Genomic DNA, 27387 nt, shown 5'->3' with positions numbered 1-27387 from the left:
CACCGAACAAAAAACTTAAGAACAGAATTGCACCGAACAATTAAGCTAGAAAAGGAAGAAGAAACAAAGATGAACAACATAAATAAAATGACCGAAGCAAAACAGCAAGGAAGCTAGAATACCGAACTAAAAAAGCAAGGAAGCAAGCTAAGACATGAACATAAAAAGAGAAGGAAGGAAGGAGAAGAGAAAGCTCATGAAGATGGAGGAATGGTTGGATGATCACGCCACTTAGAGGATGGAGACTCCAAGATGAGTGTGCAAGCCGCCACTTGAGGTAACCATAGAACTCTCAAGATAAGACTAAGTGAGGAAGGCACTAAGCTCTCCAATTCTCTCTCAAAAATTGAGTATAGTTTCTCTAATTCAAAATTCAAATCTGAATTTTACAAGAACCCACACCTCTATTTATAGTGTGAGGGGGCAGGAAAATAGGTGGGAAAATTCAAATAAAACTCATTTGAAATTCCCACCAAAAACAAGTCACATGGGAGGTGTGACCTTTTTCTACTATGACACCTGCTAAAAACTACACCTACACCTAGTCTCCTAAGTCACATGGACAATGTGACTTTATTTTACATATTCATACTCCTTTATTTAATATCTACACCTCCTACAAGAGTAAATCAAATGATGTTATTTTATTTAATGCTTGGCCTTGGCCCTCATGGGATGGACTTGGGCTTTTTGGGCTTTGGTCTTTTTGGGCTTGGGCTTGGGCTTTGGGCTTGGGCCTCATCTTTATTTTATGTCTTCTTTTAATTTTGAGAAGACTAGAAGGAAGAACTTCAAATGTGAAGGCGAATGTCCTCTTCCTTCTTTAATAAAAGCCTCCTTTATTTGATTCTCATCACAAGAGGTCCAAAATCAAGCGTAGCATAGTCTTTAAATTCTTGTCAAAGTAGTATAGGAATTTTCTTTTGTAAAATTGTTTAATTTGTAATTAGGATGAATTTTGGCTCCTAAAATCCAACCAAAGTTAGATTAGGGTTTCTAGAAACTCCAAATCTAACTAAGGCCAGTCACTTTAGGCCTAATAGCATCACATGAGACACACCATGTCACGCTTGTCATGTGTGCTTGCATTAGGCGCCAACTTCATTTCATTTGGTTTAAATTTCCTTCCCATTTGGCTATTCATTTTCGGTCCTCCTTAGGCTATAAAAGGAGGAGCCTGCCTCATGTTTTGACAAGATTAATTGAATAGTGAAATGCTGCCAAAATTGTGACATTCTCACTCCTTGCCTAAACTCTCTTAGGAATAGGCTTTTAATCTTCAACCGTCACCTACAAAGGGAGTTGGCCGAACCACTCCTACTCTTCAAACTTCTCATGCACCTCCAAGGTTAACATCACTCCTAGGAAAGCCTTGTTCCACCATCAATCCATGGAGCTTCCGCATTCATCAACAAAAAAGCGCAAGAAAGGAGACACAAATCCATCATTTGGTATCAGAGCTATGGTTCTACAAGAGCTAAGTGTCTTCTTAAAATTTTATGTTAGTGTTCTTCTTATTTCCGTGTTGTTCTTCACTTCTTCATGTTATCTTGTTGTTTTTTGCTTTTTAATTTAATTTAGGTGCTATTTGAAGCAATTCATTCGGTGCAAAATGTTCAAATTGTTCTTGAGCTTCTTATTTTCATATTTTGTGTAGGAATCTATATAGAATTGTGTTGCTGTTTTGATTTTAGGTTGTGTACCGTCCCGTCCCCGGGCGTTGACCAAAGGTCAAAGTCAACACATGGTGGAACCCCTCCAGGGACCCATGGAAGAAAGTCAACAGGTTGACCGCTCGGGTCATCGCCTCGCTGAGGCATCGCCTAAGTGAGGCGTCGCTCAAGAGTGGCATCGCCCAAGAGAGGCATCGCCAAGCAAGGGCACCGCCAGGTTAAAGCATCGCCAAGCTAAGACATCGCAAGGAGGCTTCGGGCCTCGAGAGTTCAGAACAGTGACAAGGAGAAGAGAAAGGTGGCTTCAAGGCCATAAGTTCTAGCACCAGTAGAGGGTATTCTGACTCATGAAGTACCCACGCCACTACTGGGAAACCCTGGGACAGATACGACCCATGAGAGGGCCATGACCAGGGGAGAACCACATGCCTGGTATGAGAGAAAGGTAGATACACCCCCGGGGCGAGCGACTAGTGATTGAGACGCATGAGTTGCCACCCAGAAAGTCAACCCACGTGCCAGAAGCATTTCGAAGGAAAGAGGGCTCACCCGATGGAATAACCCTAAGTTGGGTTGCGGCGCTGCGGGACCCTTTGCGCAGAATAACGATCAAGTCAGAAGAGCATGTGGAAATACGCACGTGCTCATTAAATGTTTCAGTGAAAGTTTGCTAAGGTACGCGTTAATTCAGTTAAGATTCTAACGTTCCAAGGAATATTTTTATACGCTTTCAATGCGCTTTAACACGTTTTAAACATGAGAGATGTATAAAAAGGGACCTTGGGCGTTTGAAAAGGGGACCGAGTTTTTAACCTAAATTCACACAGTTACACAGAGAGAAACCCTAGTTGCTTTCGCGGCGCACTCACAGTGAGCACAAGGCAACTGGGGCAACCCCGTTCTAGTTACACAATTTCAGTCATTCAGTGCATTTTTTGATGTTTCTCGCTAGCTGACTTGATCGTCGGAGTGCAAACGGCCGCGAGGGCGCCCATTTGTTCACTTCTTTTCAGGTACTCACAGATAGAGCCGAACGAAGGTGCCTTAGCCCGCAAGGACAAGCCACGTACGTAGACGATCCCGGTCAGTCGGCCAGAACATTTGGCGCTGACCATGGGGCCGATCTAAAACATCAGTCCCACCACACAAGATTCTCAGTTCCAGTTCTTAAAACTTATAAAAGTTAAGAAAATTTCCAGAAAACCATGACCACGAGACCAGCACGCGCTAGGAGTGAAGAAATGACCATGCAACAACTTATGGGCATGATGCAAGGGCTGCAGGACGCAATGGCGGCGCGAAGGTAGAGCAGGATCGCATGCGAGCGGATCTTGCAGCCTCTCAAGCAAGAAACGATGAACTCCATCGTACCAACAAGTTGTTACGCCGTGGGTGGCGCGGCAGAGATGAACCTGAGGCCGCATCCCCACCTAGGGAATTCACAACACCATTATCGCAGGCAATCCTGGAGACGACGATACCCAGTACGTTCACGGGGCCCAAGGTAATCTTCACAGGGGTGGAGGATCCTGAGGCACACCTCACGGCGTTCCACACGCAGATGTTGTTGGTGGGCGGTTCTGACGCCGCGAGGTGCAAGCTTTTCATGAGCACGTTGACGGGAATGGCTATGGATTGGTTCATCAGCCTTCTAGAGGGCCACATCACGTCTTTCGCCCAGCTCTCGCGGCTGTTCAGAGAACAGTATTTAGCCAACAATTCCAAGGTGAGACAATTCCAGTTTCATACGACCTTTTCGACGTGAAACAATTCCAAGGTGAGACCCTGAAGGAATACATAAGCCGCTTTGGAGCACAGGTGGTGAGGGTGGGTACCACCGATGAACCCATGATTGTATACGCATTTAGGAAGGGGGTGCGACCCAGGTCTTTCGGTAAGTAGCTTAACTGCAAGCTTCCCAAGACCTTTGCTGAAGTGAGGCGATGAGCGTTGGAACACATTGCCTCAGAGGGCGAGGTGATGCGAATCAAATAAAGAAGGCTTTTAATAATGAAGGACAAGATCATTCGCCCTCACATTTAAAGTTCTTCTTATTATTCTTTGCAAAAGATGAAGCCCAAGCCCAAGCCCAAGAAGGCCAAAGCCCAAAAAGCCCAAGTTCATCTCATGAAGGGCAAGGCCAAGTATTAAATAATAAAGAATATTGTTGAAGGTGCTTAGAGGGAAACATTAGAAACCTCTATTGTTAAAGCATCTTTTAGTCTTTAGTTAGGAGTCTTAGGGGGGGTGTGTTAGTAGATAGGTGTAGGAGTAGAAAAGGAGGTGCCAAAGTGAAGGAAGAGGTCACACCTTCCTCATGCTTTGTTTTAGGCGCAAATTCTAGAAGCTTTTTGGGAGGGAGTTTTTTGAATTTGTGTAGCTTATATTTCAGCACCTTAGGCTATAAATAGAGGTGCTCTCTTTGTATTTTTCAGATTGGAACTAATCTAAGAAAACTCTACTCAAATTTTGAGTGAACTTTGGAGAGCTTTGAGCCTTCTTCTCTAGTCTTATCTTGATGGATCAATGGAGTCCTCAAGTGGCGGCATCACTCTCATCTAGGAGCATTCCACACTTCCAGTGGCGAGATCATCCATCCTCCTTCCATCTTCATGAGCATTTCTTCTCTCCTTCCTTTCTTCTTTGTTAATTCTTTGTTCTAAGCTTGTTGTCTTGTTTTTGGTTCGGCTGTTCTTAATTTTCCAGCACCTATGTTTTGTTCTTTGCCTTCTAAATTCATTTTGTTCGGTTCAAATGTGTTCTTATGCAATTCTGTTCGGTACTTCTTAATTCTACCTCTTTTATTTGGTTCAATTTGACTATAATTGGTTCATCCAAATGAGTTTGGGAATTGGTACTAGTTTTTGGTGAGTTCTTGTCTTAGAACAATGATCAAACTCTAAGAAAAGTGCCTCTATAATGTCCAACTCAAGGTGATTCCTAAGAAGGTCAAGAACCTTTCTCTATATGGCTAGTGGAATCACATCATGTGGTATCACGAGTCTTAGGTTCTTCTTGTTTAATTGTTGAGTTGTGTGCACTTTAATTTCAAGAGCTCTTTAATTTTCTTGCTATTTAAGTTTCTGTTTTAGAATTTTAATTGAGTATTCTTGCTGTTTTTCTTTTACACCAAGTGCTTGTGAAAAGGTTTATGGCACTCATAATTCTTATGAGTATGGTTGCTCTTTTGGAATGGCATCATCCTTCCTAGAGTTTACCTTAAGCTTCCTTTCACTTGTTGTTAAATTTTGTGATGTGTCTTTTAATTTTGTAATCATGTCAAGTTTTGTCTTAGTCATGTTATTCCATAATTGTCATTACTTCTAGTAGTACTTTTATTGCTTTGATTGTTTCTTGCTTTGGTGTCATATAATTTTCTGAATTGATATTGATCCTTTGTGCATTTTCTGTTTTAGTTTGAGTTCATGCTTGTATTCTAGACCTATACAAGTTCCTTTTTACACAATTTCCATTATGTCTTTGCTAGTTCATCTTACTGTTTTTTATTCCTAATTAGGTTCCTCTGTTTTCTTACAAACGTGCTACTGTTTTCAATTTACTGCAATTAACTGGCTCACTGGAAAATTGTGAAAATTTGGATTTACATTCTTCAAAGTGTTACAAAAGCATAGCAAAAAGAAGTACAAAAAAATTCCAAGTACACAAAAAATGATAAATAAAATACGAAAAGTGTACATTACTGCCGAAAAAAAGACGGTAATTGGGCAGAAATTTTGAAAAATTTATTTCTCTCAATTGGCTTACTGTTTTTAGTTCGTTCCAGTGCCATTATTGAGTTGAGACATTGAAGTTTGTGTGGTTAATTTTTCACATTCCAGTTCGCTTTCAATTGTTCCAGTTAAATCTGTAAACATAGCACAGTTTGCATACAACATTGTTTTCTTGTAGTTCTGTTTTTGTTTTTTAAATCTACTCTAGTACTTTTCTCTAGGACTCTTTTGGTGTGCCTTCTTTCCTCATTGAGTTCTTTATTTTCTTGCTTGTCTTTCATTCTTTAATCTTTGAGTTTGTCTTACATATAGTATTCCTTTTGTCATTACCTTTCTTTGCTTATACCTTTTCTTGTTTGTCTTTATTGTTTCATTGGTTTTGTGGTGGTTGCCTTTGAGATTGGTGTGCTTGCTTTGACATCTTTCATTTGAGGATTCCAAGACCTCAAGATCAGATTGGTGCAAGGACATTATTTCTTTGAGAGTGACCTCTTTTTCTGCCTCAATTCACTTCGGCATTTTGCTTAAAACACTCACTGTTTTTGCTAATTTTGTTTCTTAACTTGTTTGCTGTTTTTGTGTGTTTGCTGTTTTTAATTACAAATGGCTGGATTTTCAAGTGATGCATCATACAAGCAGAATTCTCCTTCCAAAGCTTCAATCCTTGGTGAATTACATTTTGCTAATTTTGTTTCTTAACTTGTTTGCTGTTTTTGTGTGTTTGCTGTTTTTAATTACAAATGGCTGGATTTTCAAGTGATGCATCATACAAGCAGAATTCTCCTTCCAAAGCTTCAATCCTTGGTGAATTACATGAAGCACAAAGAACTATTAGACGCTTGGAAGAGAAAATGCAAAAGATAGAGGTCCAACAAGCTAGACCATCTCCTTCTATCCATGATGGGCATCATTCACATAGACCTTCAACAAGAGGTTCTTCCAATGACATAGGCTGTGAAGAGGACCATAGGAGAAGGAGAACTCCACCCCAATTCCTTGGACATAGACATCACAACCAAGGGGAGAGACCTCACTATGGCAATGGCTACTACCAAGATGCAAAGGCTAGGCTACCTTCGGTCAAGCTTCCTTGTTTCAATGGCTCAAGTGATCCTAATGTATATTTAGATTGGGAGGCTAAGTGTGAACAAATATTTGAGATCCATGAGATCCAAGATGAGCATAAGCTTAAGCTAGCCACCTTAGAGTTTAGTGATTATGCCATGAAATGGTGGCATGGAATTGTAAAGGACATTATCTATCACAAGTGTCCTCCCGTGGACTCTTGGAACTCTTTAAAGGATCAAATGCGCGCTAGGTTTGTACCCCCACATTTTAGGAAAGACCTCATGTTGAGACTCCAACGGTTTCAACAAGGCACGCTAAATGTGGATGAATATTATAAGGAGCTAGAAACGCTTGTGCTTAAAATTGAATTAGAAGAAAGTGAGGAAGCTATGATTGCTAGGTTTGTGAGTGGTCTTAGGAAGGATATTCAAGACATTGTTGAGTTACAAGAGTATTCATCATTGGGCTCTTTAGTTCATCTTGCAATGAAGGTGGAAGCCCAACTTGCTAAGAAAAACTCTTTCAAAAATGCTTCCAATGATGGATACTACTCCAAGTCTTGGAGAAACAAAAATTCTTTTTCTAAACATCCTTACAAAGATTCTTCTTTCAAACCCAAGGATCCTACGCCATCTACTTCTAGGCCTAAATCCCCAATTAAATCGTCTAGTCAAAAGTGTTTTAAATGTTTGGGATATGGTCACATTGCTGCTAATTGCCCTTCTAAACGAAGTATGTACATGCATGAAGGCATTGTAGTTAGTGAGCATGATTCCAATTCCCCTAGGCATTCTTCACCTTCTAGACCATCAAGTGAAAATGAGAGTGAAAGTCCTTGTGAAGGTGACTTATTGATGATAAGACGTATGTTGGGCACAATTCCAAAATCTTTGAATGATACTCAAAGAGAAAATATTTTTCACACCCGATGTCTTATCAACAACAAGTTATGTTCCTTGATTATTGATGGGGGAAGTTGCACTAATGTGGCTAGTACAAGAGTTGTGGAGAAGTTAGCCTTACCCACTATCTCTCATACCAAGCCCTACAAATTACAATGGCTTAGTGAAGTAGGTGAAATCATGGTGAATAAACAAGTCCTCATTAACTTTGAAATAGGAAAGTATAAAGATGAGGTTTTATGTGATGTTGTGCCCATGGAAGCTTCTCATCTTCTTTTAGGAAGGCCTTGGCAATATGATAGACATGTTTTACATGATGGCCTATCCAATACAATGTCTTTTTCCTTCCTAGGGCGCAAGGTTATATTAAAACCCCTCTCTCCCAAAGAGGTTCATGAGGACCAAATAAAAATGAAAACTAAAAGAGAATATGAGAAAGAAAAAGAAGTAAGTACTACACCGAGTCACACCATTTTCTCCTCTAAATCCATCATGTTGTCTCGTGCTATACCTCAAATGGACCCTCCAAGGTCTTCTTCTTCTTTATCTTTTTCATTACCCAAGGTTCCTATTTCAACACCAACTTGGTTAAAATATGTTAGGGATGATTTTTTCATACCTCCTAATGGGTTTCACCATTTAAGAGGTCTTTTTCCAAAAAACATCATCATTCCCAAACAAATTTTTCCAACTTGGTCGATTTATAGGACCTCCTTTTCTGAAATCCCTTTGGTTCCATCCGCTAAGTCATGTATTCCTTTTTCTTACACTTTTGATTGTAAAAGTAAACTGACTTTGTTATATGCAGGGATTCAGAATTCGTGGGCGAATTCTCTCCAACTCGGGGAGTATGATGCGAATCAAATAAAGAAGGCTTTTAATAATGAAGGACAAGATCATTCGCCCTCACATTTAAAGTTCTTCTTATTATTCTTTGCAAAAGATGAAGCCCAAGCCCAAGCCCAAGAAGGCCAAAGCCCAAAAAGCCCAAGTTCATCTCATGAAGGGCAAGGCCAAGTATTAAATAATAAAGAATATTGTTGAAGGTGCTTAGAGGGAAACATTAGAAACCTCTATTGTTAAAGCATCTTTTAGTCTTTAGTTAGGAGTCTCAGGGGGGGTGTGTCAGTAGATAGGTGTAGGAGTAGAAAAGGAGGTGCCAAAGTGAAGGAAGAGGTCACACCTTCCTCATGCTTTGTCTTAGGCGCAAATTCTATAAGCTTTTTGGGAGGGAGTTTTTTTAATTTGTGTAGCTTATATTTCAGCACCTTAGGCTATAAATAGAGGTGTTCTCTTTGTATTTTTCAGATTGGAATTAATCTAAGAAAACTCTACTCAAATTTTGAGTGAACTTTGGAGAGCTTTGAGCCTTCTTCTCTAGTCTTATCTTGATGGATCAATGGAGTCCTCAAGTGGCGACATCACTCTCATCTAGGAGCATTCCACACTTCTAGTGGCGAGATCATCCATCCTCCTTCCATCTTCATGAGCATTTCTTCTCTCCTTCCTTTCTTCTTTGTTAATTCTTTGTTCTAAGCTTGTTGTCTTGTTTTTGGTTCGGCTGTTCTTAATTTTCCAGCACCTATGTTTTGTTCTTTGCCTTCTAAATTCATTTTGTTCGGTTGAAATGTGTTCTTATGCAATTCTGTTCGGTACTTCTTAATTCTACCTCTTTTATTTGGTTCAATTTGACTATAATTGGTTCATCCAAATGAGTTTGGGAATTGGTACTAGTTTTTGGTGAGTTCTTGTCTTAGAACAATGATCAAACTCTAAGAAAAGTGCCTCTATAATGTCCAACTCAAGGTGATTCCTAAGAAGGTCAAGAACCTTTCTCTATATGGCTAGTGGAATCACATCACGAGGCATACGAGTAGTGCATGCCTGCTGCACCTGCGCGACCAAGGGCGCAGATACGCACACAACCTGCTAGGGTTCACGAAGCTGCCACAGAGAGAAGGGGCCCAGACAGAAAGCGCACCTACGAGGCGAGGAGGGCCCCGCCAAGGACCCGAGCTGAAGGAAGGAGAGAGGGGAGTAGATCACTGAGGCACAACTTTGTGGTGGAGCTCAAAGACCTCATCGTTGTGCCCAACATAGCGGACAGGTTGATGCCACCAGCGAAGTCTGACAATATTCTGGGACCCCACAAGGAGTCGTGGTGCGAATTCCACGAAGCTTTTGGACATCATATTAACAACTGTTTGGCGTTGGGCTATCAGTTGGATGAACTTGTGAAGAGCGGTTTCCTAAAGGATTACCTCACAGGGTCCCTTACGACGACAGCCACGGCAGTACAAGAGGAGGGCCAGGCACACGAGATGCCGTTCCATGGAGAGGTTCACACCATTTTTGGTGGATTTTTCAGTGGAGGGCCCACTGCCTCTCAACGGAAGAAGTATGTGAGGTCAGTGAATTCAGTGGCAGAAGAATTTCCAGACGACCCTTGGGAATCAGACCTTGTGTTCACAAGGGCTGACCTACGGGATGTCGTCCCGCACGACAATGACCCCGTGGTCATCTCAGTAGTAACAGTAGGAAGAAGGGTACATAGGGTTCTCGTCGACCAGGGGAGTTCCGCAGATGTCATGTTCTGGACAACCTTCAACAAGCTGTAGTTGTCCCCAGACCTCTTGAGGCCTTATACCGGATGCTTATACGGGTTTGCAGATAACCCAGTGGAGGTACGTGGGTACTTGGAGTTGAGAACGACGTTCACTGATGGGACGACGTCACGTACCGAAAGTATCCGATACTTGGTGGTTAACGCCAACTCAGCCTATAACATTTTGTTGGGAAGACCCGCCCTAAACAGATTGAGGGCAGTACCTTCCACTCGCCACATGAAGATGAAGTTGCCAAACCTTAGCGGCAAAGTGATAGTCATCAAGTCAGACCAGGAAGAAGCCCGAAATTGCTATGAGAAGAGCTTAAAAACAAAGAGAGGAGTGGTAATGGTAAATTGAACGACCACCCGTCTCAAGTTCTTCAGTAGAGTTAGGATCCGTAGAAAAGGCGACGCCGGCGGAATCCATGCCCGACGATGCTTCGCCTATAGTGGTAATGCCTGTAGATGACGCATGCACAAAGGGAAGACGCCGTGGCGCCTCGCCTATGGAAGAAGGGTCCGAGGGGGCGACACCCGATGAGGCAACGCCTATGGAAGAGGATCCCGTGAACGAGTCTCGTCCGGCAAGCGTGCAGCGTGATCAACCCCAACCATAGGACAACGCGGTGGAAAGACAAATAGGGGGCAAGGCGGTCAAATTAGGACGCCACTTGAGCCAGGAAGAACGAAGAGAGGTAACGACGGTGATCTCGCGGCACTTAGACGCATTTGCATGGACCGCGGCAAACATGCCAGGTATCGACCCAGATTTCTTGTCCCATCGCCTTACCATGGACACAAAGGCCCACCCTGTGCGGCAGAGAAGGAGGAAGTTCAACGAGGAGCGATGTCTCGTCGTAAAGGAAGAGACTCAGAAGCTGTTGAACGCTGGGCACATCAGGGAGATACAATACTCGGAGTGGTTGGCCAACGTAATCCTAGTTAAGAAGACAAATGGGAAGTGGAGGATGTGCGTGGACTTCACAGATCTGAACAAGGCATGCCCGGATGATTCGTACCCACTCCCCAACATTGACACATTAGTAGACAGTGCCTCGGGCTGCAAGATGCTGAGCTTCTTGGATGCATTCTCAGGTTACAACCAGATCAAAATGCATCCCAGGGACGAAAGCAAAACGGCGTTTATGACAGATACGTGTAGCTAATGTTATAAGGTAATGCCATTTGGTTTGAAAAATGCAGGCGCCACCTACCAGAGATTGATGGACAAAATCCTTGAACCGATGCTAGGAAGAAACGTTCAGGCCTACGTAGACGACATGGTGGTGACCTCGAGCGAAAGGGGTCGACACGCAGCTAATCTGGAAGAGTTGTTCACCACGTTATCTAAGTACCACTTAAAGTTGAACCCAGAGAAGTGTGTCTTCGGTGTAGAGGCAGGAAAGTTCCTAGGTTTCATGCTCACGGAAAGAGGAATAGAAGCGAACCCTGACAAGTGTGCGGCCATCATCGCCATGAGGAGCCCAACTTCAGTGAAGGAGGTTCAATAACTGACGGGGCGAATGGCAGCATTGTCGAGATTCGTATCAACTGGTGGGGAAAAGGGGCACCACTATTTCCAATGCCTCAAGAGGAATAGTCGTTTTATGTGGACAGACGAGTGCGAAGCAGCGTTCCTCAAGCTGAAGGAGTACTTGGCGACGCCACCCGTGCTTTGCAAGCCACAAGTAGGCGTCCCCCTCCGCCTATATTTTGCAGTAACAAAATGGGCTATTAGCTCTGTACTGGTCCAAGAACAAGACCAAGTACAAAGGCCAATATACTTCGTAAGCAAGGCTCTGCAAGGCCTAAAGTCAAGATACCAGTCGCTAGAGAAGGCGGCACTGGCAGTAGTATTCTCAGTACGAAGGCTTCGCCACTATTTCCACAGTTTCACGGCGGTGGTAATGGCGGACCTTCCCATCCAGAAGGTACTCCAGAAGCCAGACGTGGCCGGGAGGATGGTACGCTGGGCGGTGGAATTGTCAAAATTTGACATCTAGTACGAGCCCCGGGGATCCATCAAAGGCCAAGTCTATGCAGATTTTGTAGTAGAACTTTCACTAGGAGGAGATCCTCAAGAGGTGGAAGCAGGGGCACAGTGGATGCTCTCAGTGGATGGATCTTCCAACCAGCAAGGGAGCGGCGCTGGAATAATCCTGGAAGGACCTAATGGGGTGTTAATCGAACAGGCTTTGCGCTTCGCCTTCAAGACAAGCAACAACCAGGCGGAGTACGAGGCGTTGATTGCCGGGATGCTTTTGGCCAAAGAGATGGGTGCTCAGAGCCTCTTGGCAAATAGTGACTCACAATTAGTCACAAGACAAGTAACAGGGGGATACCAAGCGAAAGACCCACAGATGGCTGCGTATCTGAAGTACGTCGAGGTATTGAAAAGAGCCTTCACTGCGTTTGAGCTGGTGCACGTCCCCAGGGAGCAAAATGCCAGAGCGACCTGCTTGCCAAGCTGGCCAGCTCAGGCAAGGGGGGAAAGCAGAGGACCGTAATACAAGAGACCCTCAAGACGCCGCGAAAGTTCGTTGCAGACAACAGGGTAGACGTCCTTCACATTAGTAAAACGAGAGGAAAACCAAGGAGTCATCGCTCGTTGAGTCAAGAGACGGTGAGGGCACCTTGCATCAGTACTTACGTAGCCTCGCTAGGTGAAGAAAGGAGTGTACAGGTATGCGCTTTGGAGGAAGGTGACACTTGGATGACCCCTTACAGGCGATAACTGACGGATGGGATCCTCCCAGCAGAGCCAGAGGAGGGCAAGAAGACTAAGAGGAACGCCGCCAGGTACACCTTAGTGGATGGGATATTGTTCAGGCATGGGTTTACGCACCCTATCTTGACGTGCGTAAGCGGCGACGAGTGCACCAGGATAATGGCCGAAATTCACGAAGGTATTTGTGGGAGCCATGTGGGAGGAAGATCCTTGGCGTCCAAGGTGATACGTGCAGGCTTCTTCTGGCCAACAGTAAGAGAAGATTGTGTACGATACGCCCAGCATTGCAAGCAGTGCCAGAGGCATGCCGATTGGCACAAGGCGCCGCCAGAGGAGTTAAGATCCATATACAGCCCGTGGCCTTTCCACACCTGGGGAATTGATATCCTAGGCCCATTTCCATTGGCAATAAGGCAGATGAAATACCTGATCGTTGCCATCGAATATTTCACCAAGTGGATAGAGGCAGAGCCAGTGGCACAGATCACTGCCCACAAGGTACAACACTTTGTGATGTGATTCCAATAGCAAAGAAGAGAATGATTCTTGACATTCTTAGGAATCAACTTGAGTTGGACAATAGTTAGGCACTTTCTCTTAGAATTGGATCAATGTTCTAAGTCAAGAAATCACCAAAACTAGTACCAAATCCAAACTCATATGGAAGTTCCACATATTGTCAAATTCAACCAATTAAAGTTGAGGAAAAGGCAAATGCACCGAACATATTACTTAGGAATTGAAATGAACCGAACATATGAGCTAGAAAAGCAAAGGAACAAGATGAATGGACAGAAACATAAAAAGACTCAACAAAAAAACCACAAAACAGCAAGAACACTGAACAGAATTTCATGGAATCAAGGTAAAACAAGAACAATTGAAAGAGAAGGAAGGAAGGAGAAGAGAAAGCTCATGAAGATGGATGTATGGTTGGATGATCACGCCACTAGAAGGATGGATGCTCCTAGATGAGTGTGCAAGCCGCCACTTGAGGTAACCATGGAACCAACAAGATAAGACTAGAGAAGAAGGCTCAAAGCTCTCCAATGCTCTCTCAAAATTTGAGTATAGTTTCTCTAATTAAAATTCAAATCTGAAAAATACAAAGGGAGCACCTATATTTATAGCCTAGAGGTGCTGAAATGTAAGCTAAATAAATTCAAAAACTCCCCCCCAAATTCAAATGAAAGTGGCGCCTAAACAAGTCATGAGGAAGGTGTGATCCCTTCTCTCACTTTGGCACCTACTTATTTACTCCTACACCTATCTACTAAGGCACCCTCCTTCCTAAGACTCCTAACTAAAGACTAAAAGATGCTTTAAGAATAGAGGTTTCTAATGTTTCCCTCTAAGCACCTTCAAACAATATTCTTTATTATTTAATACTTGGCCTTGCCCTTCATTGGATGGACTTGGGCTTGGGCTTGGGCTTTGGGCTTGGGCCTCTCTTTATTTTATGTTTTCTTTTAATTTTGAGAAGATTAGAAGGAAGAACTTCAAGTGTGATGGTGAATGGCCTCATCCTTCATCAATAAAAAGCTCCTTTAGTTGATTCTCATCACTTTGTTTGGAAAAACATTATATGTCGTTTTGGGGTGCCGAGGCGTCTCATTTCAAGCAATGGCACCCAGTTCGCGAGCCAACAGTTGGGAAAGTTGTGTACAGAAGTAGGAATCAAGCAGGTGTTCGCGTTAGTCGAACACCCCCAGACGAACGGGCAGGTCGAATCAGCAAACAGAGTTTTGTTGAAAGGATTGAAGCGCAGATTAGAAAAGGCTACAGGGGCATGGGCAGAAGAAGTGCCAAGGATTGTATGGGCTTACCACACCACGCCTCAATCCTCCACCATGGAGACACCTTTCAGCCTAGTGTACGGATCGAACGCCATGATCCCAGTAGAGATACACAAAAGCTCGCCCCGTGTCCTAGGTTTCGTGGCGAAAGAGTCCAACAAAGAAAGAAGGGTGAACTTAGACCTGATAGATGAAGTTAGGGAAGAAGCAAAAATTAAGGCTGAGGCCGTGAAGAGAAGAGTGGAGCGTCAGTACAAGTCCAAGGTGAAGATACGACAATTCCAGGTTGGGGATTTGGTCATGAGGAAGGCTCACCCTTACGAGATAGAAAATAATTTGTCTCCCAAGTGGACTGGACCGTTCAGAGTAACCAAGGCCAAAGGGAATGGGTCGTACAAGCTAGAAACTCTAGAAGGAGGACCCATCCCACGTAGTTGGAACGCGACTAATTTGAACTTTTATTTCAGTTAAGATTTTGTAAAGGGGGCACTCTTTTTCCCTCTCAGGGGTTTTTTAATGAGGTCACCCAAATAAAGAAAGGGAAAGTTTAAAGATATATTTGCCTTAGTTTTTCCTTACCTTGTAAAACCTAAGATCAAAGAAAAAGACAATATCGGCGTCGCCCGAACAAGGCGACGCCAAGGTAAGACATCGCCAAGACGAGGCTTCGGCAAAAAAGGATGTCGCCCAGAGAAGACGTCGCTAAGATAGCAATGCCAAAATAAGGCATCGCCAGGACAAGGCGTCACCAGAAGTAGGCATCGCCACCAGATAATCAAGTGGAAATCAAGCCTGGAGCAAAATAACAGGTATATCAGTGTAAGTTAAAATCCGGGCACTTAGTCCTTGAGCAGGGGTTAAGGGATTCCCTTGGGACGCCCCCTCCTCAAGTATGAACAGCTAGCCCGGTACCAGATATCAGTGTAAGTTAAAATTCGGGCGCTTAGTCCTTGAGCAGGGGTTAAGGGATTCCCTTGGGACGCCCCCTCCTCAAGTATGAACAGCTAGCCCCGGTACCAGATATCAGGGTAAGTTAAAATCCGGGCGCTTAGTCCTTGAGCAGGGGTTAAGAGATTCCCTTGGGACGCCCCCTCCTCAAGTATGAACAGCTAGCCCCGGTACCAAATATCAGTGTAAGTTAAAATCCGGGCGCTTAGTCCTTGAGCATGGGTTATGGGATTCCTTTGGGACACCCCCTCCTCAAGTATGAACAACTAGCCCCGGTACCAGATATCAGTGTAAGTTGAAATCCGGGCGCTTAGTCCTTGAGCAGGGGTTAAGGGATTCCCTTAGGACGCCCCCTCCTCTAGTATGAACAGCTAGCCCCGGTACCAGATATCAGTGTAAGTTAAAATCCGGGCGCTTAGTCCTTGAGCAGGGGTTAAGGGACTCCCTTGGGACACCCCTTCCTCAAGTATGAACAGCTAGCCCCGGTACCATATATCAGTGTAAGTTAAAATTCGGGCGCCTTCGGCCATACGAGGGCCTTAAACCCTGGAAAGGTAGGTAGGGAGCAGGCCGGAGATTTCACAAGTTTAGAGGGAAAGAGAAAATCGAAGAATAAGAAGAAGAAGCACGGAAGCATAAGTCGTTAAAAGGTGCGCCTCACACCTTAAGAAAAAAAATAAGAGGGAGAAACACGCGCTACCTAAAGAATGAAAGAGAAGCAACCGAGAAATACGTTGAAGGCAAGCACCAGTTGGGCCTTTGATGTAGGAAGGAAAGCAAATAAAAGCACAAGAGAAGTTGGAAGCATGTGAAGATAAAGTTTAAAATAAGCATTTAAGTAAAGATCAAAAGTTATAATTACAGATGAAAGTTCACAATAGTTGCAAATTTAAGCAAAGGTAACTATGAGCAAAGTACGGGGTAAGGGCTATTCTCCAGAGGCCTCCAAAGGCACGACCTTGCCGTCGACCACCTCGTTCAAGGGGCTGCACCCAGAAACGTCGATGCCTGGGTTCGCACAAGCAGCCTGGACAAGGGCCTCTGCGAACCCCTCAGCGAAACTGGTAGCCGACTCCCCTACCAGCTTCTCTTCAACAACTTTGAAATTGGCAGCTTGAGCTACCATTTCTTGGTCCTTGGAGGCCAAGGCAGAAGTCAACTCTTGGACTTTGGCTTGCAGGGACTCATCGAGCAGTTCGACCGGAGCCCATGGGTATAGGTCCCTATAGTTAACGTTGAGGGGAGGGGGGTTGGCCGTCGTTTTGGTACGTGCCATTAGCGAAAACTGAAGAACGGAGAAGAAAAAAGGGTTCAGCAAACAAGGAGAAAAAGCGAGAGCAACCCTAAGAAAACCCCTACCCATGCGAGAAGTTCAGGGAGAAAGGAACAAAGAAATGGGAAAGGAAATACAAGAAATACAGAGGCATAAGCGGGCCCAGGCAGATATGAGATCAATACAGGAATGGCCGAGAATAAGCGATAAAGAAAAATAATACCTTTGAGCGTTTGGATTGGTAAAAAGGTTGAAAATGCGTGAAGAGAGCAGAAATTGCAGGGGAAACTCTGAGAAGATGAACAATGCAGAGAATATGAGAGGGGATGGAACAGTGCCTTGAGCGCGCGCGATTTCGAAGAGTTATAACGTTAACTTGGGAGCGCTAACGACACTCATCCCCAGCCATAGGATCGAGCCACGTGTCAAAAGACTAACGCACAACTTAAGACGTCACATCTTTAGCGCAAAAAACGTAGCGTCAGACTCTCAGGGAGTCTCAAGTCAAACTGAACAAAGGAATGTCACGTTAGCAAGAATGCCACGTAGATAATGGGGCGAGGCCTTAGTCATTTCGCTGAAACAAGTGTCAGCTCAAGACTGGGGGGCTTGTGTACCGTCCCGTCCCCGGGCGTTGACCAAAGGTCAAAGTCAACACATGGTGGAACCCCTCCAGGGACCCATGGAAGAAAGTCAACAGGTTGACCGCTCGGGTCATTGCCTCGCTGAGGCATCGCCTAAGCGAGGCGTCGACCAAGAGAGGCGTCGCCCAAGAGTGCCATCGCCTAAGTGAGGCGTCGACCAAGAGAAGCGTCGCTCAAGAGTGGCATCGCCCAAGAGAGGCATCGCCAAGCAAGGGCACCGCCAGGTTAAAGCATCGCCAAGCTAACAGATCGCAAGGAGGCTTCGGGCCTCGACAGTTAAGAACAGTGACAAGGAGAAGAGAAAGGTGGCTTCAAGGCCATAAGTTCTAGCACCAGTAAGGGGTATCCTGACTCGTGAAGTACCCACGCCACTACTGGGAAACCCTGGGACAAATACGACCCATGAGAGGGCCATGACTAGAGGAGAACCACGTGCCTGGTACGAGAGAAAGGTAGATACACCCCCGGGGCGAGTGACTAGTGATTGGGACGCATGAGTTGCCACCCAGAAAGTCAACCCACGTGCCAGAAGCATTTCTAAGGAAAGAGGGCTCACCCGATGGGATAACCCTAAGTTGGGTTGCGGCGCTGCAGGACCCTCTGCGCAGAATAACGATCAAGTCAGAAGAGCACGTGGAAATACGCACGTGCTCATTAAATGTTTCAGTGAAAGTTTGCCAAGGTACGCGTTAATTCAGTTAAGATTCGAACGTTCCAAGGAATATTTTTATACGCTTTCAATGCGCTTTAACGCGTTTTAAACATGAGAGATGTATAAAAAGGGACCTAGGGTGTTTGAAAAGGGGACCGAGTTTTTAACCTAAATTCACACAGTTACACAAAGAGAAACCCTAGTTGCTTTCGCGGCGCACTCACAGTGAGCACAAGGCAACAGGGGCAACCCCGTTCTTGTTACACAGTTTCAGTCATTCAATGCAGTTTTTTATGTTTCTCGCTAGCTGACTTGATCATCGGAGTGCAAACGGCCACGAGGGCACTCATTTGTTCACTTCTTTTCAGGTACTCACAGATAGAGCCGAACGAAGGTGCCCTAGCCCGCGAGGACAAGCCACGTACGTAGACGATCCCGGTCAGCCGGACGGAACAGGTTGTTTAAGTCTTGTTTGAAATTTTATTCGGTTCATATGATGTGTCTTGAGTCATTTTAATTTGTGAATCCTATTATGTTTTGTCAAGTCATGTTTCTCCTAATTTGTCATCAAATCTTTGTAGTGCTGAATTTGTTGATAATTTTGGTTTCTTGATTTGATTTGAGTCCAGATTTATATTTTTGTGTTTGTTGATCCTTTGGTGCATTTTTCTTTTAGTTTGAGTTCATATTTGTATGCTAGTTCCATACAAATTGTTCCGGCCGGTTTACCTGGGACGTCTTTGTGCGCAACCTTGCCCGTCAGCTAGGGACACCTTCCCTCTGGCTACCTGTGGATACCTGCAAAGAAGGACAAAAGGGCGCCCTACCGGCCGTTTGCACTCCGACGCTCAAGTCAGCTAGCGAGAAACACCAAGAACTCTGCACCTCCGTATCAGAGCACCGTGAATGGCGCTCTGAAGGTGGTAAACGAAACTGTGTATTGTGTAACATTTCTCCTTCTGGCAAACAACCTTTCTCTAGTCCCTTGTGCGTAGCCTCAAGACTCGAGCAAGCAACTAGAGTGTATTATGGGAAAATTTGCCAAAAGTTCCAACCAACCCCGTTTCCAACATTCCAGGTTCTATTTAAACGATTCTCGCATTTAAAGCGTCTTAAAGCGCATTTAAGGTTGTGAAACGTTCAGCGCCTTTAAGACGTTTAAACCGCTCGAAGCATTTAAAGTACCTTAAACGCTCGAAACGTAAACTTTAATTTAAATAGCTTTAATTACCTTATACCTGACAAATTGATGTTTCTGTTATGACTTGGCTGCTATTACACGTGGAGGGCCTCACAGCAGCGTGACCCAACTTAGGGGTATTTCGTCGTGTGAGCCCTCCTTCCTTGGAGTGCATCTGGCGTAAGGGGTGACTTTTTGGGTGGCAGCTCATGCCCCCAACATCTAGTCACTCGCTTTGAGAGCGTATCTACCTTCCTCTTGTGCCCTACACCTGGCTACCCAGGGCGTGACCCTCCTCATGAGTAGTATCTATCCCAAGGGCCTCTCTAGGGTGACATGGGCACTTCGCGAGTCAGATTGCTCTCCACTGGCGCTAGTACTAAGGCCTTGAAGCCACCTTTCTCCTCCCTTTATTGCTACCCCGGGTTATCGGGGTTTGAGGTCTTCCCATGGCGTCACTCCCTCCATGGTCTTTCCTACCCATGGGTATCGGGGAGCAACACTGTGGGTGCCTTGCCCTGGTGACATTTTACCTTGGCGACGCCTTAACTTGGCGACGCCTTCTCTAGGCAACGTCTTATCTAGGCGACGCTTCCTCTTGGCGACGCCTCGCCTTGGTGATGCTTGCACTTGGCGTCGCCTCACCTAGGCGACGCCTTATGTTGACTTTGACCTTGACGCTGACTTTGACCTTGACTTTGTCAACGCCCGGGTACGGGACGGTACGCAAATTCATATACATCTACTCCATTGTGTTTTTGAAGTTTTTTATTTTGTTTTTAAATTCCAGAATTAGGACTCTTCTATTTTTCAAATTCTGTACTGGCTGTTTTTTGTTATGAATTTTAAATACATTGGAAAAAAATTCTGAAAATCTGGATTAATACATTTTGATGTGTTAGAAAATCAAGAAAAAAGAATTAGACGAAAAGACAAAATAGAGAAAAAATGATAAATAAAATAAAAAAAAAGTGCATCCTGGCGCCAAAATATACGGTAGTTGGATAGTGATTTTGAAAAATTTATCAAAATTATGTGGTGCATATTTTTGGTGTGATTCCACCGCCAAAAGTTTGCTAAGACATTGAATCGTTTGTGGTTAAAATTTTAGAAGCAAATTCAAAGTAGCCAGCTCAGCATAAATTTTTTTAAGTCACGCTTTCTGAACCTGAATTTTCCAGTAGTGTTGTTTTGGTTTTTCAAATCAATTCTAGTGCCTTTCCTTAGGTTCCTTTTGTGTGCCATCCTTTATTGAGTGCCTATTTTTTATTTGTTTATCCAATATCATTCAAAACTCTTTCTAAGTTGTATCATATAATTCAATTCCATTTGTTGTGGTCCTGTTTTAAAATTTAATTTGTTTCTTGCTTTCTTTTCTTGACCTCTAAATTGTTGGTGGATAAAATTCAATTTGTGCTTGATAAGTGGAATTGACTTTGTGGTGAGTCTATCTCTACTTAGTAGGTACTGTTTTGGAGAATTTAATTGTCTATTCATAAGAGGTTAAGGCAAGGAGCAGCAGCAAACACAAATACAAATACCAAACACATACACATTGAAGGACACAATAAAGAAGAGCAATTACAAGCCAAGGAGTGCATAGTATAGAAATATGAAATTGAATTTGTGTAATTCAATTTCTTTGTATTTCTTTGAGTTGTAATTACATTCAACCTTTGTTTAATTAGTCGATTGTACCGTCCCATCCCTGGGCGTTGACCAGAGGTCAAAGTAAACACATGGTGGGACCCCTCAAGGGACCCAAGGAAGAAAGTCAATAGATTGACCGCTCGAGTCATCGCCTCGCTGAGGCATCACCCAGGAGAGGCGACGCCCAAGAAAGGAATCGCCAAGCAAAGGCGTCGCAAGGAGGCCTCGGGCCTCGATAGTTCAGAACAGTAACAAAGAGAAGAGAAAGGTGGCCTCAGGGTCATAAGTTCTAGTACCAGTAGGGGGTAACCTGACTCATGAAGTATCCACGCCACTGTTGGGAGACCCTGAAATAGATACGACCTATGAGAGGGCCATGACCAGGGGAGAATCACGTGCATGGTACGCAAGAAAGATAGATACACCCCCAGGGCAAGAAATTAGTGATTGGGGCACATGAGTTGGCTCCCAGAAAGTCAACCCACGTGCCAAATGCACTTCGAAGGAAAGAGGGCTCACACGATGGAATAACCCTAAGTTGAGTTGCGGCGCTATGGGACCCTCCGCGCAGAATAATGATCAAGTCAGAAGGACACGTGACAATTAGCACGTGCCCATTAAATGTTTCAGTGAAAGTTTTCCAAGGTACGCGTTAACTTAGTTTACGTATCAAATGTTTCAAGGCACATTTTTATACGCTTTCAATGCACTTCAACGCGGTAAAAATGCAGAAGGTATATAAAAAGGGGGCCTTTGGTCGTTTGAAAGGATCTGAGTTTTGACCTAATTTCTCGCAGTTTACACAGAGCACAAACCCTAGTTGCTTTTGCTGCGCACCCACTGTGAGCACAAGACAATTAGGGCAACACAGTTTTAGTGATTCAGTATAGCTTTCGATCTTGCAGGTGATTCGATCGTCGAAGGACTCGCCACGTCAAACTCCGTCTTCCACAAGAACGTTCCAAGCACTTCTCAAAAGCTCCAAGCGAACCTGCGAAACACAACAAACGGCGCCTCTAGCGGTCGATTGCACTCCGACGCTCAAGTCAGCCACGCAAAACCACCAAAGAACTAAGAACTAGGAATCTCAGCGAGACTTGTGTGCACTCTGTGATTCTCTCTTTCTCTCTATGTGTAAACTAGTCACTTGCAAGAATGAATCTTACCTCCCCTTGTTTGAGTGCGGAATGCCTTTATATACTCTGTTTGCGCGCCTAAGTTATTCGTGTACGAAGTAACTTAGCGTGTTTCTTTCACTAGGTGTCTCGTGCAACCTCAGCGTGAGTACCAGGCGTGGCTTGGCTAAGCGCACGTACCAGGCATCACCTACTGTGTGAACGATCACCTTTGCTTTGCTCCATGCACGTTATGGGTTAAGAGAGCACCAATCACCGACAGGCTGCTAGCCCTCTTAGGCCACTCTTATGCACGGCACTACAAAGCACATAACTTCTCCTTTCTCTGATACTCTGCCACACAAGGCTCGTACGCAACGCTCTCGCCGGGAATCGCCTCTCGTTCCCAGCTTAACTGCGCGTAACACGAAGACCCGACGACCGTCACTCACCCCAGACGACCGATTGGTCCCCCATAGCGCCACGCCCTCTGCTTCATGGCGCTTATCTAGACGATGATTGCGCGTCCTTTCTCACCACCGATCACCCCCCGGGTGACCCTCCCCAAGACACATCAGCTTCCCTGGCCCACGTGTCCCACTAAGAACGGTCCACGTGGCTATTTGTTGCTGACGTCACCGACTACCGATGACCGACCGGATCACAAGCCCCCCAGTCTCGAGTTGTATACTTGTTTTCAGCGAAGAGACTAAGTGATCGTCCTCAGTGGCCACGTGGCAAGTGACGCCACGTCACGTGCCACATCACGCGCCACATCACGTGCTGTGCTTTAAGTGACGTTACGCCTTCCTTGCTTAATCTTGCGACACGTGTACGCATCAACGGCTAGCATGAAACGTCGTTTGCGTTTCTCACATTCAAAACTTACGCGCCTTTAGTGTTCCATCACCTTCTCCAACACTTCTTCTCTGAGACTCTCGAACTTCCTCTCTGCGATTCGTCTTCCCCAACCTCAAGCTTCCAGAAACCGTTTGCGATCAACAAAAGGTACCCCTTTTCTTTATCTATGGCATATTTGAATACCTTCTACCGATTGCATCATCCAATAACTGCACTGTGCATACGTTGTGGGTTGTTTTTTCCTTTCCTGCACTGTACCAGGGTTTCTTATGGTTTTTCTGCATTTTCTGTGTTTTCGATTCTTCTTTTTCGTCTCTTTCGCCTCTCCAACCCCTTCGACCATAGTTTTTTTTTCGTTCTCCTCACCTTCCTCTTGTTTTTCGCTGACCCTCACTCCTTCTTTTCTTTATCCATTGTAGCTACTGCACAATGGCTCGTACGAAAACCACCGCTCGTCTTGCTTCATCTTCTGGTGCACAGCCTTCCGCAAGTGCACCGTCATCGCCTTCGACGAGTGCGCCCCCATCAACGAGTGCTTACCCTCCTCACCACGACTTCGCACGGGTGTACCAGTGGGCTCCCCTCCACCTGCTCGCCGAGACGTCTAGCCAACTCCCCGCCGACCATCTCGTTACCTTACTGAGAAGCAATACAGACGAGCCCTTGTGCGCTCTTGACAAGGAGGATGATCATCCCCCCCCCCCCCCGAGGCATGCCAATATGTGTGGATGATAGGGTCACCAATGGGGTGCCCTTTACCTTTATCTATTCTGCCATCTTCAAGAGGTTGCGCCTCCGACTTCCTTTCACCTTCTTCGAGAAGGATCTCCTTACCGAGCTGAACGTGGCTCCCTGCCAACTCCATCCGAACGCTTGGGCCTTCATCCGAGCGTTTGAAATCCTCTGCAACCACTTCGGGCACCCTCCATCAACCGATGTCTTCCTCCACTTCTTTGAGGCAAAGAACCCGGGTGATAGGTCGTGGGTAAGCTTGAATGGTGTGTCAGGGAGGGTGATCCTGGGCCTATACCAGCAATCCTTCAAGGATGGGAAGGGTAGGTTCTACATGATCACCTCCAACGAGCACAACCCGACTCTACTTGAGGGCTTCCCGCTCTACTGGGTCCCCATGGTAGAGTTCAGAAAACCTCGAGGCTTGGAGGCCATGGCACCATACGAGCGCGAGCTGTGCGGCCTACTTTCGAGTTTGGGCGCTAAGTTCGGCTCCTCCACCCTCATCAAGCACGAGTTCGACGCAGAAATGCTCAAGAAATACATTGGTTTGCCTTCTCTTCTTTCCTTTAACTTGCTATTTCTCTGGGCATGCATCCTCGCGCTTGCTTGCCATACTTGCGTATTTGCATATGTTAATTAGTTTTCTGCATTTGTTTGCTTTCTTGGCTCCTCGTGCACTAACCCTTTGCCGTGTTTAACTGATGCAGATATGACTTCCAACAAAGAACGACGACAGAAGCTGATCGCACTAGCCAAGAGCCGACGAGCTGTCGGGTCGTCTTCTGGAACGGAGGCTACCGCCGAGCCTATCCCTGCCTCCCCCATCTCGGTCGCGCCAGCTGAAGGCCCCGAGACCACGGGTGATAAGAAGAGGAAACGGTTGGTGAAGGCTCCCACCACCGTTATATCTATCGAAGAGGAGAGCTCGGGGTCTCCCTTAGTCCAACAGAGAAAGAGGGGAACCGAGGGCCTTGAGGGAGATGCTACTCTGATCCCTCAAGCATAGGCTTCTCCTGTACACTCTCCTTCCCTAGCCCCTCTTCCCTCCCCGCCCCAGCCAGGCCACTCCCTGCCTTACCAACTCAAACAGCTGGGAGCGGGGCTGCTCGTTCGGAGGGAACCTCTCGCCCCTCAACCTCACCATGACCTCAAGATTCTGCTACCACAACCGAGGGTGGTGGCAAGAGTTCCCTTCAAGCATCGGGCTCCAGCGCTGAAAGGCTCACCAGGGTCCTCCGACTGACTAAACAACTGCTCCAAAATCTCGAGCTAGTTAAGTGGAGCGCCAACGAGGTGGACCTTCATCTGGCCCGCCAAATGGTGTTCTCCCTTGAGTTCTCCACACAGCATCGTCACCTCGAAAAGCTAGAGGGTAAGATGAGCGAGCTGCTCAACCAAAAGGAGTCGCTTCAAAGCGACTATGAGGCCCTGCAGAGCACTAACGACATGCTGAAGGGTATGGTGGATGATGGAAGAGGGCCAAGCACAACCTTCCATGAAAGGCAAGAGCCAAGTCAAGAGCGTCTAAGATCAAGCTAGGAGCGTCTAAGACAAGAAGACTTGAAACAAAGCTATGAATCGGAGAGTGGCATACTAGCACATATTCCGTGAAGGCCCATAAAGTGTAGTTTAGCTTAAATTGGGGTGTAAATAGCATAGCCATGTGGACAAATGTTTATTTTTCTGCACATTAGAATTAAGGACGAGTTAACCTTGATTAGCTAAAGGTTTCTAGAAGCCTTCACTAATCAAGTTAGGCCATGTGCAAGTTGGAGGGCCATGTGCACACATGTGCCATGTGCTCCATGTGCCCTGATCCTGCCTGTTGACCAAAACGCTGGAGCTTTACCTCGTCAAACTTGGATCGACGTATGCGCCGCGCTTGCCTCCGTCCTTCACCGCGATCCACCTCAAGAACCTGCAAAAGACGAAACGGCACTGCTGCGGCCGATCGCACTCCAACGCCCAAGTCAGTGACGGAACCACCAATTACTAAGAGTAACACTCAAGAACTCTAAGGGAACCATGAACCAGTTCTCTCTCAGTATACTCAAGAACTTGCAAGCGTAAAGAAGACAATCTGAACGTGCGTACCTCAGAAGTTCGTTGTGAAACTCTTATATACCTGGACACTTTCTCTCTCCTGGCAGTTACACACCTGGACACGTGGCTTGCATCCAGCTGTACACGTGCCTTCATCTGGAGCATCCTTGACTTGGGCGCTACTTCTGACTCTCCTTTGGCTAAGTTACTTATGCATGATACTACTCAGTGCATAGTTGTCTTGGAGAACCTAACTTCATGCAGAACCCCCCGAGCCTAACTTCATGGCCTCTGCTTCATGGCGCTTATCTAGACGATGATTGCGCGTCCTTTCTCACCACCGATCACCCCCCGGGTGACCCTCCCCAAGACACATCAGCTTCCCTGGCCCACGTGTCCCACTAAGAACGGTCCACGTGGCTATCTATTGCTGACGTCACCGACTACCGATGACCGACCGAATCACCTTTGATGTTTCTCGCTAGCTGACTTGATCGTCGGACTGCAAACGGCCGCGAGGGCGCCCCTTTGTTCACTTCTTTTCTGGTATCGCAGACGGAGCATAACGAAGGTGCACTAGCTCGCAAGGACAAGCCACGCGCAAAGACGATCCCGGTCAACCGGTCGGAACATTTGGCGCCCACCGTGGGGCCGATATAAAACATCAGTCCCACTACACAAGTTTTTCAGTTCTAGTTCTCAAACCCCAGATAGGTTAAGAAGGTTTCTAGAAAGTCGCGAAGATCAGACATGCGCGCTCTAGGAGTGAAGAGATGACCATGCAACAACTAGCGGGCATGATGCAAGGGCTGCAGGATGCAATGGCAGCATCGAAAGCGGAGCAAGAGCGCATGCATGAGGATCTCGCAGCTTCTCAGGCGAGAAATGATGAGCTCCATCGTGCCAACGAGGAGATACATCGTGGATGGCGCGATATAGACGAGCCTGAGACTACCTCCCCACCTAGAGAATTCACAACACCATTCTCACAGGCGATCCTAGAAATAGCGATCCCCAACACGTTCACGGGGCCCAAGGTAACTTTCACAGGGATGGAGGATCCTGAGGCGCACCTCACTGCGTTCCACACACAGATGATGTTGGTTGGCGGTTCTGATGCCGTAAGATGCAAGTTCTTTATGAGCACTTTGACTGGGATGGCTATGGATTGGTTCATCAGCCTCCCAGAGGGTCACATCACGTCTTTCACACAGCTCTCACGACTATTCAGAGAGCAGTATTTAGCCCCAGTTTCGTACGACCTTTTCAACGTGAAGCAACACCAAGGGGAAACCCTAAAAGAGTACATAAGCCGCTTTGGGGCACAGGTTGATGGAAGAGGGCCAAGCACAACCTTTCATGAAAGGCAAGAGCCAAGTCAAGAGCGTCTAAGATCAAGCTAGGAGCATCTAAGACCAAGCTAGGAGCGTCTAAGACAAGCTAGAAGCGTCTAAGACAAGCTAGGAGCGTCTAGGACAAGAAGGCCAAGCTAGGAGCGTCTAGGACAAGAAGGCCAAGCTAGGAGCGTCTAGTACAAGAAGGCCAAGCCAGGAGCGTCTAGGACAAGAAGACTTGGATCAAAGCTATGAATGGGAGAGTGGCATACTAGCACATATTCCGTGAAGGCCCATCAAGTGTAGTTTAGCTTTAATTGAGGTGTAAATAGCATAGCCATGTGGAAAAATGTTTATTTTTCTGCACATTAGAATTAAGGAGGAGTTAACCTTGATTAGCTAAAGGTTTCTAGAAGCCTTCACTAATCAAGTTCAGCCATGTGTAA

General features: G+C 45.7%; 2 protein-coding genes across 2 annotated transcripts; both read left to right on the top strand.

Annotated features, from left to right (window-relative positions):
• Window positions 1-9254: 9254 nt before the first annotated feature.
• Window positions 9255-9992, top strand: LOC137838509 (uncharacterized). Its single transcript, XM_068647754.1, has one exon. It carries the CDS (start codon window positions 9255-9257, stop codon window positions 9990-9992), a length of 738 nt encoding a protein of 245 aa, XP_068503855.1.
• Window positions 9993-11505: 1513 nt separating this feature from the next.
• Window positions 11506-12489, top strand: LOC137838508 (uncharacterized). The gene is made up of 2 exons (XM_068647753.1): window positions 11506-11913; window positions 11986-12489. Exons 1-2 carry the CDS (start codon window positions 11506-11508, stop codon window positions 12487-12489), a joined length of 912 nt encoding a protein of 303 aa, XP_068503854.1.
• Window positions 12490-27387: the final 14898 nt, after the last annotated feature.

This window comes from Phaseolus vulgaris, chromosome 4 (genome assembly GCF_000499845.2).
Source record: "Phaseolus vulgaris cultivar G19833 chromosome 4, P. vulgaris v2.0, whole genome shotgun sequence".
In the NCBI taxonomy this organism is placed as follows: domain Eukaryota; kingdom Viridiplantae; phylum Streptophyta; class Magnoliopsida; order Fabales; family Fabaceae; genus Phaseolus; species Phaseolus vulgaris.
The sequence above is the reverse complement of the archived record's forward strand: the minus strand, read 5'-3'. Positions and strand labels throughout refer to the sequence as shown.